Source organism: Aulonocara sp. 'chitande type north' Nkhata Bay, linkage group LG9, assembly GCF_057382095.1.
Source record: "Aulonocara sp. 'chitande type north' Nkhata Bay isolate Kocher_YH1m ecotype deep benthic linkage group LG9, A_spYH_male_GT1.1, whole genome shotgun sequence".
Classification (NCBI taxonomy): Eukaryota; Metazoa; Chordata; class Actinopteri; order Cichliformes; family Cichlidae; genus Aulonocara; species Aulonocara sp. 'chitande type north' Nkhata Bay.
The window spans coordinates 3,458,439-3,479,108 of NC_141352.1; the positions used below are offsets into that span (position 1 = coordinate 3,458,439).

The 20,670-nt window shown below is 44.1% G+C and overlaps 1 protein-coding gene across 1 annotated transcript in view; it reads right to left on the reverse strand.

Annotated features, from left to right (window-relative positions):
* Positions 1 to 20,670, reverse strand: part of sspo (SCO-spondin) — a 101,225-nt gene that overhangs the window by 60,231 nt on the left and 20,324 nt on the right. The window contains exons 18-52 of the mRNA XM_086305321.1: positions 19,909 to 20,119; positions 19,423 to 19,517; positions 19,077 to 19,333; positions 18,496 to 18,630; positions 18,029 to 18,231; positions 17,820 to 17,947; positions 15,771 to 15,880; positions 15,536 to 15,685; positions 13,953 to 14,046; positions 13,676 to 13,872; positions 12,974 to 13,183; positions 12,673 to 12,787; positions 12,396 to 12,517; positions 10,476 to 10,709; positions 10,247 to 10,369; positions 9,953 to 10,047; positions 8,327 to 8,558; positions 7,704 to 7,856; positions 6,916 to 7,053; positions 6,616 to 6,798; positions 6,380 to 6,530; positions 4,643 to 4,802; positions 4,245 to 4,293; positions 3,478 to 3,582; positions 2,575 to 2,702; positions 2,336 to 2,456; positions 2,126 to 2,253; positions 1,913 to 2,054; positions 1,663 to 1,833; positions 1,397 to 1,568; positions 1,243 to 1,306; positions 1,110 to 1,131; positions 685 to 805; positions 316 to 529; positions 68 to 209 (exon numbers count right to left, since the gene is read on the reverse strand). Of these exons, the coding sequence (XP_086161447.1) occupies positions 68 to 209; positions 316 to 529; positions 685 to 805; positions 1,110 to 1,131; positions 1,243 to 1,306; positions 1,397 to 1,568; positions 1,663 to 1,833; positions 1,913 to 2,054; positions 2,126 to 2,253; positions 2,336 to 2,456; positions 2,575 to 2,702; positions 3,478 to 3,582; positions 4,245 to 4,293; positions 4,643 to 4,802; positions 6,380 to 6,530; positions 6,616 to 6,798; positions 6,916 to 7,053; positions 7,704 to 7,856; positions 8,327 to 8,558; positions 9,953 to 10,047; positions 10,247 to 10,369; positions 10,476 to 10,709; positions 12,396 to 12,517; positions 12,673 to 12,787; positions 12,974 to 13,183; positions 13,676 to 13,872; positions 13,953 to 14,046; positions 15,536 to 15,685; positions 15,771 to 15,880; positions 17,820 to 17,947; positions 18,029 to 18,231; positions 18,496 to 18,630; positions 19,077 to 19,333; positions 19,423 to 19,517; positions 19,909 to 20,119 (5,075 nt within the window). The remainder of the gene's footprint in view (positions 1 to 67; positions 210 to 315; positions 530 to 684; positions 806 to 1,109; positions 1,132 to 1,242; positions 1,307 to 1,396; positions 1,569 to 1,662; positions 1,834 to 1,912; positions 2,055 to 2,125; positions 2,254 to 2,335; positions 2,457 to 2,574; positions 2,703 to 3,477; positions 3,583 to 4,244; positions 4,294 to 4,642; positions 4,803 to 6,379; positions 6,531 to 6,615; positions 6,799 to 6,915; positions 7,054 to 7,703; positions 7,857 to 8,326; positions 8,559 to 9,952; positions 10,048 to 10,246; positions 10,370 to 10,475; positions 10,710 to 12,395; positions 12,518 to 12,672; positions 12,788 to 12,973; positions 13,184 to 13,675; positions 13,873 to 13,952; positions 14,047 to 15,535; positions 15,686 to 15,770; positions 15,881 to 17,819; positions 17,948 to 18,028; positions 18,232 to 18,495; positions 18,631 to 19,076; positions 19,334 to 19,422; positions 19,518 to 19,908; positions 20,120 to 20,670) is intronic.

Consider the following 20,670-nt stretch of genomic DNA (forward strand, 5'->3'; position numbering starts at 1 on the left):
ACCTGGTAAGAGAAGGTTGTACAGCCAACATTAGGAATAATTATCATAATTTGGTTTATGCCCTGACCTCCTCGGCAGCCGAGGATCTCCACGCGCAGGTAAAACGTGTGCCTGTACTCTGCAGGCATGATGCGCACGTAGCGAGCTCTGACCAGCCGACCGAGCCAGCGGGTCACGGGGGTCCTGCCCACCATCCGTACCTCAAACACCTGCACAGCAACAGAGAAGACACTTTATTACATATAAAAATATGTAATCATGTTTTACAGTGCTGAAATTATAATTAATGGTACTGTTTAAATGTGTTAAGTATACCTTAGCGGGGCCATCGGGCTTCCCATTCTCAGTAAAGTCTGTGAAAAGGCTGCTGTGCAGGGCAAACGCCAGGCGGTATTTGGTGAGGGAACCCCACATTCGCTCAGTGCCCTGTGTCACCACGCCTGACACCCACATGGGCTCCAAGAAATCCACCTGAAAATACGGCTGAGGGTCTGTAGGTAACGGGCTCCAACCGGGCTCCATCACCTGGCTGTGAGCACAAAAGATGGTATGACACGGAGATGACCTCTCTTTTGTCATCTCCCCTTCAAGCGTTAACAAGAACTTGAAAGTTTACTTAAGACCCAATGTGCTAACACTGAAAGACAGAAGTTTGATCTGTTTCAGGCTTGACAAGCGTCTCACATGTTTGGGACTATATTCAGCCGCCCGGCATCGGCAGGGTTGTTCTCCCGATGGGAGGACGAGGTGAGCTGACCGTAATGGATTCTCCCATCCTCCAGTCCAAGCGGAGAGGAGCAGATACCTGTGATTGTGATAAAACCACGACAGACCCAGTGATGTTTGCATGCTTTGCAGCATCTTTATTAATGGTTGCTGTACACTTAAACACCTCGGCTGCAGCTCACATACCAACAACAACCAATGACAACAGCGCAGCCTTTTACAGTGCCGAGGCGTGATTGCAGATGCTGTGCAGGTGCCTCTATCTCACCTGCAGCAGCATCGCAGGCCCCGCCTCGCCACAGTGATATATGATGATCCTTACAGTCATTCAGCCTTCATAAGAAATGAAGAAAAACAATCACACAGCTGAAAACAAACCTCACCGTGATATCCCGGGCCACCGTCCTGCAGAGACAAGATCAGAGTATGAAGCACTGTTTCTGTTCATGCTGTACGTATTTTAACATCTCAAATCCAAATGCAAATAATGGGACTTAAATGAATGCACTGGCTTACAGCAGGATGTGTGACAGCAGCCATAGATGGAGTCCTCAGCGGGGCAGGCGGGGGTGTGTACGGCCTGCACAGTAGTGATCGTATTGAAGAGGAATTAAAAACAACTGCAATGCTTCTACGTTAAACAAAAAAGATCCGCGTCCTCGTGTCTTACTGGGCGGTAATGTTGTCATGAGGGTGGCATCCACTTTCATCCTCTCCTCTGGGACAGTGGGGATTTCCATCACAACGCTTCCATGCCTCAATGCAGCCCCCTGGTGGGGGGCAGGAGAACTGACCAGCAGGGCAGCTACGTGGACTGGTGGCTGTAGTGGAAGGCTGCGTACCTGCACACAGTGAGTAGTTGTGCTCAGTAAGAATGTCTATGTTTATTCTAAAATATTAAAGAGCAAACTATGAGCTGTGGTGTGGACAGCTCACCACAGTGGGTCTCGTCCGAACTGTCCCCGCAATCATTGACGCCATCGCAGACTACGCCCAGAGGACCTGCTGGCACGCAGCGACCGTTCTCACATTGGAACTCTTTCTCTCTGCAGCCACCTGCTGGGGAGACTGGTGAGGGAGGACTGGGTGATGTTAACCAGCGAGAACCTGGTGATGAAAGTAAAGCCTGCATTTTAGAATCACACACACAAACCCAGTATGTAAGACCAGCATCCTTTCCACCAACCATCGCCACAGCCCATGATCTCAAGGCGAAGATAGATGCCATTCTGGAAGTCATGGGGCAAGAGGCGGACAAACTGAGCCGACACGATCCTGTCCAGTCTGCTCTCCGTCACTCCTCGATCATCGTGATTACCGAGAAAAACCTGGGAGGAGAACAATCACTAAGAAAAATAATAAAGCCTTTAAAGTAAAGCGCTTTGGTTTGCTGCTGCACCTTGGCTCTGGGTGGGGCATCAGTGACCAGCTCCTTGTGAGTGTACCACTGATTTCCATCCCGGCTGAACTGGAGGAAGAAGCTGGACACAAATGTGCCAAACACACCTCCACCCTGGGTCAACACACCTGTAGGATAGCACAGAGACGAAACTAAGTGCACAAAACACTGAAGCAGCATGTACTGCATGTAAACTGTGTGCCTGTTTACCAGTGATGTTGTATGGCTTTAGCAGGTCTATCTGTATGTAGGGACTCTGTGTGTTGCCGGTGTAGCTGTCAGGCCTCCGCTGTGGTAGGTCCTTATACTCCTCTGGTTCTGGACTCCAGCCCTGCAGGAAGAATTTTAAGATAAATAGCTAAATAGCATCATTTGTCATTTATGAGAAGTCTAAGGAAAAAAGAGGATGATGGTGGACATGCTCAGGGGTCTGATTATGTGTGGAGTACCTGGAGGTCACTGTGAGGGTCCCACGCATGCAGACGAGCTGCATCAGGGGGGTGACCGGCCTGCTGTGAAGAGGCACTGAAACTTGAGGCAGGAAGAGACTGGACACCCAGGGGAGACCAGCATTCCTCTAAACAGGAACAAGGATAAACAAAGTTTGCATGATTTAAAACAGATGCACCTCAGATTATAAAGACTTCACCGACTTGTTCGTGAGATTGTCCAGGTATAACAATGTAAGCTTATAGTTTCCATTAAAGTTCATGGGTTACAACTGTGTAGCAATATATTTCTATACAGTTGAGCCAATGACATGAGTGATAGCAGCAGTGATCATGCAGAAGCAGACACCTGTTTCTGGTGTGATTCAACAAAGCGCTTAGTTTTCCTCTTCATAACACCTGTGCTGTCAGGGTTAGAGGCAGGCGATGGCTGCTAGAGCAGTGCCATACTGCAGATTTGGTATGGATGCAATACAGAAAAACAGCGATACCAATAATGATACTGATACTTTTAACTTATAAAGGCATCTTATGTAGGGAAGTGCTCCAGTTTTGTTGACTGAGGCTCGTTACAAAGGTATGTGTCTGCTTGCTAACCAGTGTAGCTTTAGCTGATAACTTAGCATCAATTGCTTCTGACTCCAAAGCAGTAACATGGGAAAAATCTGTCGGCTTAAACGTTTCATTTTTATTTCAGGTCACACATACTGTTGGTACTGAGTTTGCAAAAGCGAACATGTTTGTCTTCTAAGAGGTGTAAATGTCTTATGGGTGCCCTCAGCTGAGCCTCTGGGTGAACTGCAGACCATTTCTGAGCAACATTAATAAAAGTAAACTGGCTCTCCTGGATTGTCTCAGGATCAACCTTTAAATATCTAACAACAGGTAGAGGAAGGCACCTACCTCCAGGAGGAAGAGGGTATGTGGGAATCAGGGGTGTAGTGACCTGTGCTGGCTTGGAGGTCACAGTGACAGGACCAATTGTTGTAAGTATTGTGTCATTTTCACCTAGCAGGTGTAGAATACAAACAGTGGTAAGAGAATATTCATTAACACAAGATTGTCTACCATAAACAAGAGACAGTCGTCTAAGTAATGCAATTTTATTGCTGGCCAGATGTTCACTTACAGGTCCATTCAGCAGATGATGTTTCTACAAGGGTCCCAACTTCATCTTAATGTCATTTTTTTAAGTAATGCATGGCCATTATTTGTTACCAGTCCAATTATAGCACTTACCCAGAATGCAACACTATAAACTAACAAATTGGTTGATTCTGCACAGAGCACTCGTTCACTTTTTAACTCCATATAAATTAAAAAATAAAATCTGTGGGATGATTTTCTGACTCATAAACTGCTGCACCGTCTTCGTCACGTTTCTTAAACAGATCTTTAAAAATCATTTTTACAACATTTCTGTGCTGTCGATCGTGTCAGGAGTGACGTTTTTTTTCTAATAAAAAGAAATAAAAATAATGCTCTCCCTCCAAACACCACAAGTGAGATTACGGCGTCTAACATTTATCATTATTAGTCCCTACGTCATCTGACATTTGGATGCTACATTAGTGAGTATGGAGGGCAGTTCCTCGTGTTTAAGTTCAACCACCATTAAAGTGGAAAGAACTTAATCAGCGTAAACAGGAGAACAACTGTTCAGATTTTACCTTGGCAGTAGCAACACCTGTCTCCCTCTCCAGGCACCAGACTTTGGCCCTGCACAAACAAAAAGCATTCATCTCGAGTTGCCAAGACGCACAGCTACGTGGAGGCAAGAAAAGGTTGCAGAGGCAGGAGATGACTACAAGTGTTTCCATGGAATAAGATACAAACACACATTTACACACAGTCACATACACAAATGTGCCAATGTCCATTATAGTTCCACAAAACATGGACACAAACTTAAGAAGAACATTGGTTACACTAATCAGTAAAGTCTGTAGACGACACTAAAGTGGCGACAGGTGAACAACATTTAAAACATAACAATAAGACTAATGTGGAAATATTTTTAGTAGCTTTTGCCAACAAAAATGAACAACAGCCACACACATCCTCTCACCTGAGGGCAGCCAGTGGCAGCGTATGGACAGTAGGGGGAGCACTGCACTGTGAGGTTGGGAAGACAGCGGCATAGCTGACACTGGTCTGACCGCCATCTGTCGCCCACTGTGTGGGACTGACCGTGATACTCACACTCCTCACAGGGGGCTGTCTGACACCTGCACGCACACACACAGACACACACGCCGACAGTGGGATTGTAATACAGACACAAAGACAGACATTTTCTTTCAAAGAAACCCAGCAGAGACGTTGGTGGATGGACATCATGATTCGATCATGTTTTTAACCTCAAAGCCAGAGCTGATAGAAAATACTTCCTCACAGCAGGGGAGAAATGCTTGGCACACGGTTGGATTCAATTCAATTCAATTTTCAATTCAATTTTATTTATATAGCGCCAAATCACAACAAAAGTCGCCTCAAGGCGCTTCATAAATTCCCATATATAGGGAGACATTTCCATTCTTGGATCAGGGTGCACAATATTTTAGCTGCTACTTTTATAACGCTCACTGAAGGAAACGGTTTCCAAGGCCTAATCCGTGGATCGACTTCCTTCGAGGCGTGGACGTCTATCAGCAGAGAATGTACCTTCACCTATCAGCAGAGAATGTCCCTTAGTCTGTTACACAGTCAAATATATTCTCAAGTAATATTCAAGCATGCCATTCAGCGTGTTAGTACGAGCTCGGGAGCAGCTTGGGAGAACAAGAAAACAGAGACTGCTTCAGATTGTCTTCCCAAATTGACTCAACTTTATTCACAAGTACAACAGTTTATATATATATATAAAATTCATGAGACAGCAGATTATCAGTTTAAACCAGTACAGACCAAGATAAGGGAGCGTCTTCCTGCCCTTGGGTGAAGAAGCATCCTTTGTGTAGTTTATTAGTTCAGCTACAATTGTGATTATCTCAGCGACATATTTTCAAGGCACAAAACAAAGAGTTCTTTCATTAGTGAAATCTGAAACAAACCATTTGGCCTTCAACAGGCGTCTAAAAGATTTAGAAACTAATGTAGCTGAGGGAGTGATCTCTGTGGTATTTCAACCTTGTACCAGCCTGTGATTCTCACACATCAATTCTTGGGTCAAAGAGAAAAATAACTAAAACAAAGGGGCCTTATTGAATGACAGAGTTTTCATGCATAATGTCACTATAAAACAATATCCAGTAAATGCTACCATGGTACTAAAATACCTAACACTCACGACCTGCACCTGTTCCAATGTGGCAGCACATTACAGAGTAACTGACACATTATTCCCACATTAATCATCTTTTCTTACTTGGACATAATCATGAACAGCTGGTGGATTGCTGCACTCTGCCAACACTAAGAAGTGAGCACACCGGACAGAAAAGCAAACACTGGACTTTCATCCTTGACGCCCGTTTTTTGAACTTTGAAAAGGTTACATGTATCTAGCTGATTGGTGGATGACCTCATGAGCTACACACGCAGTCTAGTAAACTAAATACATTTTTTGACTACTTTTTGGGCATTAAGTGGTGATTAGTGCAGCTCAAAACCTCTTCATCAAAATATTTATAATGCTTGATAGCACATCTGCTGAGCTCACGTTGAAGAATGATGAATTCTCACAGAGGCGCACGTCAGACGATTGCAATCCCATGGAGAGTGACCATGTTTGGAAAAGGTCCGAGTGCTGAAAGTCTTGAAAAAGTACACAGTTTCTAACCAATGAAAGCAGGAGGAGACTTACCGGCGAGCCTTCCTGTAAATTCCTCTGCACGTCCTACCATCTCCATGTTTGGGGGGGTTGTTTGGGCTGCGGAAGGACCACTGAACGCTCTGCACACCACACGGCCCCAAGCACTCTCCCCACTCAGACCATGATGACCATCCACAGTGGACTACAAGTGTGACAAAACAGATTCCTCAGACTTCACAGCAGTCTGTGTGTACACGTCAGCTGTGGATTTGACTACAGCGACTCACTGGAGCAGTCAGGGTTGTGCTGACACCTCTGTGGCCTTCCTGTCTCGCACACACAAACCTCACAGTCCACTTTGATCTGCTGGCCCGGCCAGTAGCGCACACCCGCCACCTCACACACACACTCCTCTGGTGACACACACTGCTGTGTGTGGCTCATCACCTGCCCCTCTGGGCACCAGCATCCTGAAAGTATTGATACGTTAGAGCGAAAAAAGCTTGTGACTGAAATCTAAACTGGTGAAGAAGCCACATTTTATTTATCACACAGGACATTCCACACGTGTCCTGGGATGCACCGACCTGAGAAGCAGGGTGCGCTGGGATCACAGGTGGACTCACTGCTGATGTGGGCACAGGACAGTGGGCAGGGAGCACAGCTGTGTCTAACCAAGCCTGTGGGACAGCTGGTGTTGTCACATCCATCATTCAGACATGGTTCTACAGTGAGGCACAGAGACAGAGCAGGAAGTCCTACTGTAAGAAAAGCTGTGTAACTAAATGAAAAGTGTCGAAAATTCTCGTATGTTATCTGTTTCGTTATGCAGGTTAAAGTAACGAGGGTAAACACCCTGGTATAAAAAAAGGGAAAGACAAAAATGAATACAGGAAATCTCCTCATTTTAGAACTGGACGTGGTACCGTTTTTCTTTCCTTTTTACCAATTTATCTCTTATTGTCCTTAGCTTTCCCTCATTTACTACCAGTTCATGGCATTTAAGTATTTATAAGTCTGAGCTGACCATGAGTCTTATTGTGAAAGTCTGGACTCTGATTACTTCCTTTCTGGTTTAAATAGCCCAGATTTGGATATAAAGCAACCACCATCATCAGCAATAAAAACAACTTCCATCAACACTCGAGAAGATCTACGTTTTTTATACTTGGAATATTTATTCATATTTATATACGGGATTTTTGGAGTTCCAAAAATATTGATTTTAAATTTTACATTTTACATGTTTGCGAAGCTCTCTGAGAGCACAAGCCATCTCTGGGCAGTAATTACTTTTATAATAAGTAATAAAACCATCGTAAACAAAATACTTGACTTTTGCTCAATAAAACATTCATCTTTACAAACTGCTTACTGGTCTCCATGGACAGATTAGATGGTCCTGGGAGCTGGGAACAGTCCTGTCCTCCATAGAGAGGAGGTGTGCATGCTCTGTTTCTGACCTGAACTCCACCACAACCACTGGAACAGTTTGACCAGCTCCCCCATGGCAGCCATCGACCATCAACTGTAGAGAAGATGGTGAATGGTAAATGGACCGGTTCTTATATAGCGTTTTTCTACTCTATCTGAGCACTCAAAGCACTTTATACAACTAATTCATTCACCCAATCACACCCATTCACACAAGCATGTTTTCTAAGTTGTTAAGTGCTTACTATCTAACATTCATACACATTCACACTCTGATGGATGCATCGGAGAGCATCTTGCCCAAGGATATTTGACATGCAGAGCGGAGGAGCCTGGGATCGAACCACCAACCTTCCGGTTAGTCGCTGAACCAGAACAGAAGACAAGTCAGACTTTTTGACATGTGTGCGTCTGTGACTTTCCTTTATGCTTCTATTTTTGTCGTCAGTTTTTCCTCCAGCCTTCTATGAAAAATAAACCCTCTTGTTCCAAAATTATAGGAATCTCACGTTTCCTGAAAGCATTCCCAAACGTGTGTGTTACAGTTTCTGTGTATGTCCTTACCAGGACAGGTGGTATTGAAACACTCCTGCCTCTGGATGTCCTGACCCCGGCAGTGGTGCAGCGGGTCCCCTGGAGGGCATGATCTCTCCCGGCTCATGAAGCCCGTCCCACAGGTGGTGCTGCAAGGACTCCAAGGGCCCCAGGAGCTCCAGGTTTTACAGCCCTGCTCGTCTGTGGGGTCTCCGAGCGACCCTAATGAGGAGTCTGGGCAGTCTGGAACACCATTACACACCTAAAAACAGAGCAGGCTCACTGTACATGAAACTTTTCGTTTTCTTTCTTCCTTCCTTGAAAACATAACTGACTTAGTTTTAGTATAATTAACGGAGAAAAACAGATGCAGTGTACTTTCATATGTGGGCCTGCAAATAACCTCAGATTCCAAGACTGAATGATGCAGCCATGCAATAGAAAATAAAGTAGAACCTCAGTAGTAACGCAACTGAAACTTCTCCCAACTTTCTGGTGTAAAACAAGGACTTCTATCCCTTCGTTGCCTGTTCAGCCACACATCGTTAAGTAAACACATTACATGTTGTAGGCAACATGACACTTCAAGTGAGTGAAAAACCTACTAAATATTATGTAGATAAGATAAACGACTATGAGTAAACAAACACTTGTATATTCTCCCTCAGAGGAAGTAAAATACTTTCATGACAAGCATCTGGCTTCTGTGAAGAAGTGAGCATGGGAGGGCTGAAGTCCAAGTGTGTTTACTGATTCTGTGAAGTGTTGCCCTGGGACTCTCCCTGACTTCACGCCACATGGTTTATATCACTGTGTTATCAACAACCCCTCAAATTATACTAGATGAGATCTGAAGGCCTACAAAAGTTTGAATGCTTGTGTTCTATGTCAAGATTGCTTACAAACTTAGTAGGTACTTGAACCACGGACACTAGTCGCTGCTACGGTATTTACCTGATCTTTATTACACTTTGACATTGATACGTCTCTGTGTATTACCCTTTACATTGTCGACGAGCCAAAGTAGCTCATTTGTGATTGATGAGCAATGGTAATCTGTAATTTTCTGCTGGGGCCAGAACATGCTGCTGTTTTTGCCTGTTAGCTGCTATTAGCTGCTGTTTTTGCCTGTTAGCTGCTGTTAGCTCCTGTTAGCTGCTATTCTCCGCTGTTACCAAAACTTAATTTCAAGTGAATCTTCAAAGTGGGCAACTCACACTTAGCAAGTAAACCCATATGTGATGTGAGAATGCAGTAAAACTCATATTAAAATTTTGGATGTACTTAAAAACTACAGACTTTTAGGACACTATAGTCTAATATTAGCTAGCATAGCGTTAGCTTATAACGTAGGAATTCTTAGGCTTGAGGTAAAGAGGAATAGGATGAAATGGAGATGAAGGGGAGAGTGTTGTGGTGGAAGAGGCAGATAAAGAGATGAGACAGAAAAAACTAGAAAGAGCTAATTCAAATATAAATGTAAAAATGTGTATTTGAAACAGATGCTGGTCATTTAAAAAATGCAAATAACTTATACTGCTGTATCAGATTTTTGTCTTCTATCCAAACCAGCAGGAAAGCAACAAAAGATTATCTTCATGTACTTGATCATTTCTGCAAAATATAGATGGCGTGTTGGGGCGGAGTTTAGCTTACCACGTTAAAAGGCACACAGGTTCCATCCATACAGGTGAACTCAGAGCAGGTGACAGTGGTGTTGCTGCCAGGAAGTGCTGGTGAGACAGTTTTATCTTAACAGAACAAGATGTCAAATATATTAATGATCATACAAGAGAACAGGGGAGTTAATACAATCAAACTTGTGTCCTTTTTAGTCCTGATGACATCTTTTAATGAAAGCCTGGCCGTGACTGTATCATAGCGTCATCATGGTCACTCCTTGTCTCACTCTAGGCTTACCTGCCTTCTCTTTATCTAATGAGAACTCACCACACACCAACTCATCTTCGCCCCGTGGACAGTCTGGGACACCATTGCAGACCTGTGACATGTTCACACAGGTGCGGTTGTCACATGGGAAGCTGCCTAAACAGGGAGGTATCCGGGTAGAGCCTAGTAGACAGATGGTAGGACAAACTGCTCTTTTTGGCCTGATCATATTGACTCTAGGGTTTTATTCTTGATGCTTAGAACATAGACAGTATATACATTAACATACCACAGTTGTCGATACTCTCATCTGACGTATCCCTGCAATGTGGGGTCCCATCACAGAGCTGCTGGTATTCCACGCACTGGTCCCCACTGACACAAGGCACCTGGCCGGAGCCACACGGGGCGCCACATTGCTGCTCATCACTGCCATCCATACAATCTGTTTCTCCATCGCAGCGCCAGGCCTGAGGCACACACTGCCCAACAGTGGCACAGCTGAACTCATAAGACCTGCAAGCTGCAGAACCAAAAGGTATCAGAGACATTATATATATGACATGTGTATAAATAATATATATTTAACAGGTCCTGAATAGAATGGCAAAACATATTCCAAAAGAACCACAAAGGATGGAATGGGCTGGCTTTATAGCGCACTCTCCTAGTCTTACTGACCCCTCGCAAAACTTGAGACGTACATCTGACCACACATTCGTGCTGTACTCTGTTCTGTACACGTTAAGCACTTCACCTGCCTCATATCTATGGTCACTTTAGCATCATCTTTAGGATCATCTTTTAACTGGATAGAAAAAAAACATTAAACAAATGTATTTTTTTCTTTTTCTGGTAATTATTTGACAGTGCGTCTAAGGTTGTTTACATTGTAACGAGAAAATTATGTAACAAGTGGTTTAACGAATCACTTTCTTCACTGAGTAATAAGTACCATACTGCATTACTTTTAAAAAAAATAATGAGTTATGTGTAACGCAGGGCTTTTTCTGAGAAATGTCCCAGCACAGCAGCGTCAAAGCAAAATGAAATGGTAACACCTTGGGGAGTAGATCATCTTATCAAATACACAAAACTGAGAATTAGGCAAAAAAGCAAAAAGAAGAAAAACATATAACAATGGTAGAAATGTCTAAGAATAACCTCTGACTAGGTGTTTATGTACTAGAAACATTTTTCCATAACCTTTAAATGACATTACCAGACGTTGGTGTGACAGGCAGGAGTGATGGTGTTGTGGTACTGGTGAAGCAGTTGGTTCTGTTCTCGTCCTCTCTTCCTGAACAGTCAGTAGCTCCATCACACAGCTTAGTGATGGCAACACATGTACCATCACCACAGGCAAACTGGTCCGGAGCACAGGTCACTGCCACAAACACAGAACTGCTTAAACTGTGTAATCGGGAGTGTGTATGAGAAAATGTATTTAACTGTTAGTAGTTATTATATTAGTTAGTGGGGCTAAGACAGCTGGGATAGACTCCCCCACGACCCTGCAAGGATAAGAGGAAGAGAATGGATGGATGGATGGATGGATGGATGGATGGATGGATGGATGGATGGATGGATGGATGGATGGGTGGATAGATGGGTGGATAGATGGAGGGATGGATGAATGGATGGATGGATGGATGGATGGATGAATGGATGGATGAATGAATGGATGGGTGGATGGATGGAGGAATGGATGGATGAATGGATGGATGGATGGGTGGATGGATGGAGGGACGGATGAATGGATGGATGGATGGATGGATGGATGGATGGATGGATGGATGGATGGATGGATGGGTGGATGGATGAATGAATGGATGGATAGATGAATGGATGAATGGATGGATGGATGGATGGATGGATGGATGGATGGATGGATGGATGGATGGATGGAGGGATGGATGAATGGATGGATGGATGGATGGATGAATGGATGGATGAATGAATGGATGGGTGGATGGAGGAATGGATGGATGAATGGATGGATGGATGGATGGGTGGATGGATGGAGGGACGGATGAATGGATGGATGGATGGATGGATGGATGGATGGATGGATGGATGAATGGCCAGATGGATGGATGAATTGATGCATGGATAGATGGATGGATGAATGGCCAGATGGATGGATGAATGGATGCATGGATAGATGGATGGATCGATGGTTATTATATTACTCTGGGGTTTTTTGTACCTTTACTTGGACAAACAGCCTCATCGCTTCCAGAGGGACAGTCTTTGGTTCCATCACACACTCTGTCGGCGGGAACGCACTGGTCTCCTCGACACTGAAACTCTCCTGGTGCGCACACACAGCTACAAAGACAGTCATGTGAAATGTTCGTGCAGATGAATGGTCGTAGTAAACACAAAAAGAAAACAAAATCTTCTACTAACCATCTTATATGGTCTTTGTAAAACAGACTAAAACAACTAGACCAGTGCAGAGCATCAAACTTCATAATACACACCCTCTCTCATCACTGAGGTCCCCACAGTCATCGTGGCCATCGCATCGATGGAGGTACAGAATACATCGTCCCCCCGCACACAGGAACTCCCCTTCATCACAAACCACACCACAGTCTGGGCCGAGAAAAGTAAAGTTCATCACAATTCACAGTTATTGCTGTCATTAAATGTACAAAGAAATTTGGGAACAGGACACAGTGCTTCACGAAGACTTCATGGAAATTCATTTTTACAGTATGCTGCTGAGGCAAGTTTCTGATAGAGCGCATTCCTTGAAGAAAAGGTTTTTTGATAGTTTACCTTGCTCATCAGATCCATCAGCAAAGCCACAGTCCAGCCATCCATCGCAAACACGGCTGGCTGGCAGACACTTTCCATTTGCACACTGGAATTCCCCAGGTGGGCATAGGGGCACAGGGGTGGCAGGTCCACAGAAGTCCTCATCTGATTGGTCAGCACAGTCTGGGTGGCCATCACAACGCAGAGCCAGGTTCAAACATGGTCCACTGCAGGGTTGGGGTTCATTTACTTAATTCTCTCCAGTGATTTTGTGGCAAAGAAAGACTGATTCTTTCAACATAACATAAACCTGACCAGGACATGTTAGCGCAGTGTGATGACATACAAATCAGCTACTGCTAGCATAAACGGCTTTGCTCAGTGTGATTGGATGAAGTGTCTGAGAGTGTGTCTCACAGTAAGATAAAAATGTGCTTTGGAGTAAATTGGAGAACAGTCAGCAGTGCAGTTTGGTCATATGTATGTAAAATGTTGTTATTTAGAGGGTGTAAGCTACCCCACAGCAGTTAGCATTCAAAATGAATAAATCATGAAAACAAAAATAAATGTCTTCTGCCTGGCACATGGAGAACTGGAGGCTAAAGGGGTTCAAGCTCTGGTAAAACTTTACACAACAACAGACATGTTTGAGCCTTCATACTGCAACGCACAGGAAATTAATCCTTTTAATAAAGTTAATTTGGACTCGCCTCGGTGTGCTGGTACAGTGGAAATGGTCCGGGGAGCAGGTGGATGGACAGATCTCATCTGAACCGTCACCACAGTCGTCTTCATTGTCACACACCCACTGGGTGGGGATGCAGCGTCCCCCAGCACAGGTAAACTCTGACTCCAGACAGGGAGGGGAGGGAGGAGGGCAAGCCACACCATCACACTTCCAAACACCCTCCTCACAGGAGCTGAACACACAAAGGCAAAAGGTTTTTATGGACAGACAAAAACAAAGAATACACATTTATAAATGTTCAGAAAGACTGACCAGTTCTGGCAGTGTTGAGTGACAGCAGCTCCAGCTGGAAACAAGGAGCCATCCCACTCACACGGACACTGGCTGGGAGTTACACAGCTGTCGCCTGTTTCATAAAAAGCATACAGACAAAGAACGTAAAGACGGCAGTGGGTCGTTGTGGGTTAGACTGAAAAAAGACATCCAAAACAGTTGCAGCTACTTAATTTTAGTGGTGCGACGCAGCTGGTTTCAAATACTCTGGTTTGGTGAAGAAGCAAAAATAGTACTCAGTGTAAGAGCAGTTTTTACACGTGTTTCTGTCAGCATGACACTGAAACAAGTCAGATCACGGCATTAATATTTCAGCAGTGATGATAAACCTGGAATATGTAAATAATCCCATTGGCTGTGCAGAAAAAGAAGCCACTGCATTTTCTAGCACCTCCTGACTGCTTGGTGTTGTAGTCCTGCGTTTTGAATAAATCCTTATTAAGTATTCGCTACTACGTTCCCATTTGATTATTTACATTCTGTATTTATTTAGTATTTTGATTCCGTAGTTATTGGTTTTGCTTATTGGTTGTCAGTTTCTTCACTTGTGATGTTGTAAGTAGTTACTAAGTGATTATAAACTCCTTCCTGCTGTGAGTCTTTTGGTATCTTATACTTTTCCGCCTCCCTCATGTTTCTTTAATCTCGTCGAGTCTTTGTCTCTGCTTTAGGCATTACCTGTTTAGGTTACTTCTAGTGCTGTCAGCATTAATCTCGTTACAATGACGTTAACGCTATAACCGCATTAACGCAGCACAGCGCTAACGAGCTAACCACGCTAACGCGTTGACGCCGTGCAGCCCCACGCACGGGGCGATCCGCGTTAACTCGCTTACCAAGATTCGCCGCGTTAATGCAGTTAGGGCTTAACGTTATTTTAACGAGATTACTTAGTTCCTGTTTTATTTTGACAGTCATTTGTGTCTTGCACCTTTTAGTCTTAGTTTTACTTTCATGTGTTGTTACCTGAATTAGTTTCAGCTGATTCCCACGTGTCTCTCTTTCTCTGGTGACCTGTCCTATTTCAAACCTCAGTGTTTGTTGGAGTGTCTGTTTTCTATACCTGTGTTCCTGTCTGTGCTTGCCTCTAGCCTGTTTATACTGCTTGTCATTCTTATGCTTTGCTCACCTTCTGTTTCCTGTGTTTTTGCCCTGAAGGAGAATATTTTGGATTTTTAACATTTGCCTTCAGCCTTTGTGTCTCTTGTTTGTCTCAGAGCCCCACGTTTGGGTCCTCTTCCTGCACCAGTCCTGAAAACTGGCACGTCAGTGAAGTTACTGCTGCTGTGCAGTGTGTGTGAATGTGCACATCACTCAGTTTCTAGTTTGTTTTTGTTCTGCATGTAGTATAAGGCTGTAAGTTCTAAACTAAAGAAGCAAATCGCCCTAGTTTAACTTCCCACACATATGCATGTTGTATTAGGCGTTCAGCACCCATTCCTCTCATTCTTCTGACATGTGGCTTCAAGTTCTGCTTTGTCACATTAAAATACCAATACAGAGTCAACTGTAATGTTCAGTTTTATACATCACAGCTATGGACAGAGCAGAGTCTGTCTCACCATGTCGGACAGTGCCTGCAGGACAGAAGCAGCCCTCCACACAGGAAACAGCATCGCAGCTGGAATGTGGACTTTGCTGAATGGTTGGACATGAACGCGAGCAAGCTGGACCACAGGGATCATAAACCAGCCCGTTGTCACACTGCAGAGCTACAGGAAGATGAAGTTAAAGTTAGAGAAAGTGTGCCCCGGACATTAGCTCAGGTATGGGCGTGTGCGCAGGATGGCAACGTACGACAGAGCTCCTGGGACCGCCAGTGGATGTAGACCCCTCGCCGGTTACACTCTTCGGCGTAGGTAGCGATGGCTGTACAGAGACACTCACAGTCTCCACCTGAGTCACAGCTAAAACACGTGACAAACAACAAAGCTACCTTTAAACTGTTACTCCAAATACACAGTTTTAGAATGACTTGGTTACATTTTTCCTTACTAACTGCTGTATAAGCAGCATGCTTCGCTGGTGGCAGTCCTGTAATCATTTTTGTAACAGCGGACAGTTTTTTTTTAAACTAAAACCCAGTGACTGAAGATTGCATTTTTCTTGGTCAAGTAAAATTTTCTTTCACCAAATGATAATTGATATCATAAACAGTCATTGTTCTTGCCTCAGTTTAATCAGATTTCAGTTTATGCTCATAAAAACAGGGATTGTTTGCTAAACTGCAAAAGGGTACGGACCGTTTTACTCAAACAAATCTGTAAAGTGAAACTAGATACTTCAGACAGCAGATAAAGCTGATGATAAAGTGCAAAATAGATTAACCCACTAACTTTGCAGCATTATAAATATGCTAGATACAACTGTATTTTCCGCACTATAAGGCACACTTAAAATCCTTTAATTTTCTCAAAAATCTGCAGTGCGCCTTATAATACTGATGCATGAATTCTGGCTGTGCTTACTGACCTCGAACCGATTTTATGTGCCTCACGGCGCTCAAAAATTTGTCAAAAAATGTTTTAGTATGACTTTGGTAGCTATGAAGCCGCACCGCTTGATGGATGGTTGGAGCATTACGGCTGCCACAGTCAGGAGCCTCACGGAGTAATCTGGGTCCTAAACTCCGTCGGCTTCAGGTCCCAAAGTCAAACAATCACTGCAGCATCACTGAGAGTTACAAACTGTCTAAATTCTTTCATCTTTAATAAAATGATCAGTGTTGCTGCTTTACCAGGTGTAACAATTAAGTTTAACATCCAGGCATCCATGAAAACAGGATTTATTACATTTAACAGAGTTAGAAGTTAGCAGGAAGTTAGCTCACTAGTTTCCACCTAAGCATGATATAGCATGTTCTGACTGAGATTTCTGAAAACATTCAAACGTACAGCTCTGCTATCACTTCCAGCATAAATGAAGACAGAAAACTAAACAGCAGTGACGTTTGTAGGGTTACTGAAGTTGGGCTAGCTGGTATATAATGATGTGCTACATGATTGCTAGCAACACAGCTATGTTAGCATAACATAAACACAGTGACGCTGGAGGATGAAGGCTAACATTTTTCCACTCGATAAAAGTTAACGTGAGGGTTCCCGATGGTTAGGGACAAATGCAATCCCAAGGCAGGATGCTGTAAACGGACCAAACTTCAGTCAGGAGAACAACTGAGATAATCCATCCACAATACGAGGTTAGTCATTAATGTACTGCAACAACGTGGAAACAGAGCAGCTGCAGAGAATTCAACATTAATGAATCAATGGCAGCACGGTGGCACGGTGGTTAGCACTGTTGCCGCACAGCAAGAAGGTCCTGAGTTCAATTCCACCATCAGGCCGGGGTCTTTCTGTGTGGAGTTTGCATGTTCTCCCCGTGTTTGCGTGGGTTCCCTCCGGGTACTCCGGCTTCCTCCCACCGTCCAAAGACATGCACTTAGTGGGGATAGGTTAATTGGATAACCCAAATTGTCACTAGGTGTGAATGTGCGAATGAAAGTGAGTGCGAATGGTTGTCTGTCCCTGTGTGTTGGCCCTGCGACAGACTGGCGACCTGTCCAGGGTGTACCCCGCCTCTCGCCCTATGACAGCTGGGATAGGCTCCAGCGCCCCCCGCGACCCTGAAAAAGGATAAGCGGAAGCGAATGGATGGATGGGATGGATGAATCAATGGTAGGAAAGTGGAGGAAGCAAGAAGAATGAGTTAAGTAAAGTTTGACTTATCTGACTGTTTTGTTTCACTTAATGCTCCGTATAATCCTGTGCGCCTTATGGTCCAAAAAATACGGTATATATTTTTTTAGGTTTAATATGTCTTGCATAGATTAGCGCTGCCACTCACCCACAAGCATCAAAGACACACCAGTCATAATACTGCTGAAAGGGCACCTCAGGGTGGCACCTTGAGAAGAGTCCCTGAGTCAGCACAGCACATTTTTTCCTGGCCCATGTCACTCTGTGGGGGTTCAGCTGAAGAAGACAGTGTCAGAACTTAGTGTAACGCAGACTAAAACCAAAAATCCCTCTGTGTGTGTGTGAATGTGAACTTACAGCGCAGGGGTCCCGGAGGTCCTGGTCTGCCACGTCAGGGCAGGATGGGCTGACCTTCCAAGAGTTTCCAAACAGCTCGGCTGTCGATTCCACAATTCCCTGCCGTGTTGTGAAGTCGTTCTCTGTGTCCCCATCAAAGTTACCACACAGGCCCCCGACCCGACCACGAAGATGGGCCGCCAAACGCACGTACACACGCATACCTGGAAGAAGAAATGCAAGTTGCAAGCAGCAATTATGGGACAGAGTTTTTAAGCAAGGCACAGACACTATGGCAACTACATATACTAATGTTGTTGTAAATACTGATCATTTTGACAGGCTGCAATCGCTCTAACGGCCAGTAGGGATGAACTTAAATCCCTACTTTAAAGGAGCAAATGCGTGTCACTTTAAGTATTTCAATGTTTTTCTGTGTATTTTCTGCAAAGGATCTTTTATATTTAGTTTATATGTGTGCGTCTTACCTCCATCCCACAGCAAAGTGACTCCAAGACGTGACGAGAGGGACACAAACAGGCCAACTTTTTCCAAAGTCAGGCCACTGCCACTGTAAGACTTTGGTAGGCTAACTGGCATCCCATTTACTGTCACAGCATTACCTAATGTCACAGACAGTTTAGCAATTAGACCCTCACTTTCCTCACATAGTACAATCACTTTGCCAAAATAGAAATAGGACACATTTGTGAGTCATGTCTGATAAAAACAGCACCTAAGAACACACAAGTGATTCAAAACTTCAGTAAAAGTTAAGTTAAACTCAAGATCACAGACGAACTTGTTTGATGGGACGTTCGGGGTTTTGCCTTTGAGGGCAAGTAGCTTACCCGTGCAATGATTTACATGTTTGAGTATGAATCAGAAGGTCTCTAGTTTGAGTGTAGTAGTTGGGTATGTGGTGTAAAAATCTGACATATCAACTATGTGGTGACCTCTTGTGAATAGGGGGCTTTTTCTAAAGCAGTATTCTGCTCTTACATGGGTTCCAAGGGGCCATGTTTGCTGGATATAAACTCTCATTTAGCAGCACCATTGAGCCCTCTACCTCTTAGAAGATGTATGACCGTGTTTCCCAGACTGAGGGTGACTGATTTTGTGCAGGTGACTCCCGTGCTTCCACACGGCACGTTCTCCGCCGTGACGCTGAATAAGCCGCTGGTCTCCCTGGCTAACACGTACTGGCAGTCACCCAGGAAAGAGTAGCAACGACCGTCGAACGTCACATAGTGTGGGTCCCCCGTTGCCACACATACACCAGCACAGGCAGAGCGGCCACAGTGCCAGCGACGCTCATTGCACACACTGCAGGGAAAAATGATACCGTTGTAAAAAGAATACGTTTATAATTAATATATCTTAAAGAATTTTGATGCACTCAGCTCATACATTACCATGTGTTGCAGTCCTTAGTGATGGTGTCATTGCTGTAATAAAGTCGACCATTGTGGTGACATGGACATTCATCTGGCAGAACACAGCGGTCGCCCTGAAGGAAAAGAAGATGTAAAGTACGAAAATGTCGGTCATGATCAAAGACTACAGCTCTCGTTGTGTTGTTTGTCTCTAAACTCACAAAACACCATGGAATTTAATTTGGAGCTGACATTAAGGGATTCATGATTTTTTGCACGATTGACGTTGAAAATAATCCTTATCTATCTAATATTGGCCCTTAGTGAAGCTCCTCTGTTCACCAGCTGTTTGAAATAAGCCATGATAGCACCCTACAGATGTTGAATAAAAAGTAGTGTGTCCACTACAGAGGACATGCATTAATAGGCAGGGCCTCGGGAGGATATGACTGGAACAGAAATGAATGTGATCATAAACCTACAGCAACATCTGCATAAACCTGCACAAAAAAGGTTTTCACTCACTAGTAAGACAGTCCCCTGTGGACACACACAGCCAGACAGGGGCTCTCTGCAGCTTGACTGCATGACGCTTGAGCCCTGCTGTTGGCCAGGAGGGTCCAGGCTCGAGCAGGTGAGGAGGCAGGAGCGTGGGGAGTAGACCAGAGTGCCGGGGCACTGGTTCACCTCCTCACAGAGCTCTTGAGTGCAGTTAAACAATCCCTGCTCACACACACTATGGAGGGAAGAGACGAGGGAGTGGAGTTAGTATGAACATCTACTGAATGGTATTACCAAGACATTATAGGTCTATTAAAGATTATTACTGAAACGTTGTTATTAACAAGTTTGGTTTAGCAGGTGAAACAGTGAATACACTATAAAGCAGACTTCATAGTGATGACACTAAACTATCATCCATACATTTTTATTCTCCTTTAACAGCAGCTGAGGTGTGACAAGAATCACTTAATGATTCACTTGAATCAACAGCCAGTGTTTTTCATTTAACGTGCCCTGATATACTGTATGTCATTTACGATATCTGCTTAATGATTAACCAGAATTTCCCTGTTTCCTCATAGCAATTACTCAGGTCAGACTGATATCACCAGCTCAAAGGAAACAAGTCACGTACAAAACGGACTCTGTACAGACCAACATGTCCCAATATATTAGAAATCAGAGAGAAACTAATCTGAGCCGTCGGTAAGTTACTTAAACCCACAGAGTAATGCACACTGCCGTTACATGGTAAAGAAATGCAATGAAATCAACCTATCCTGT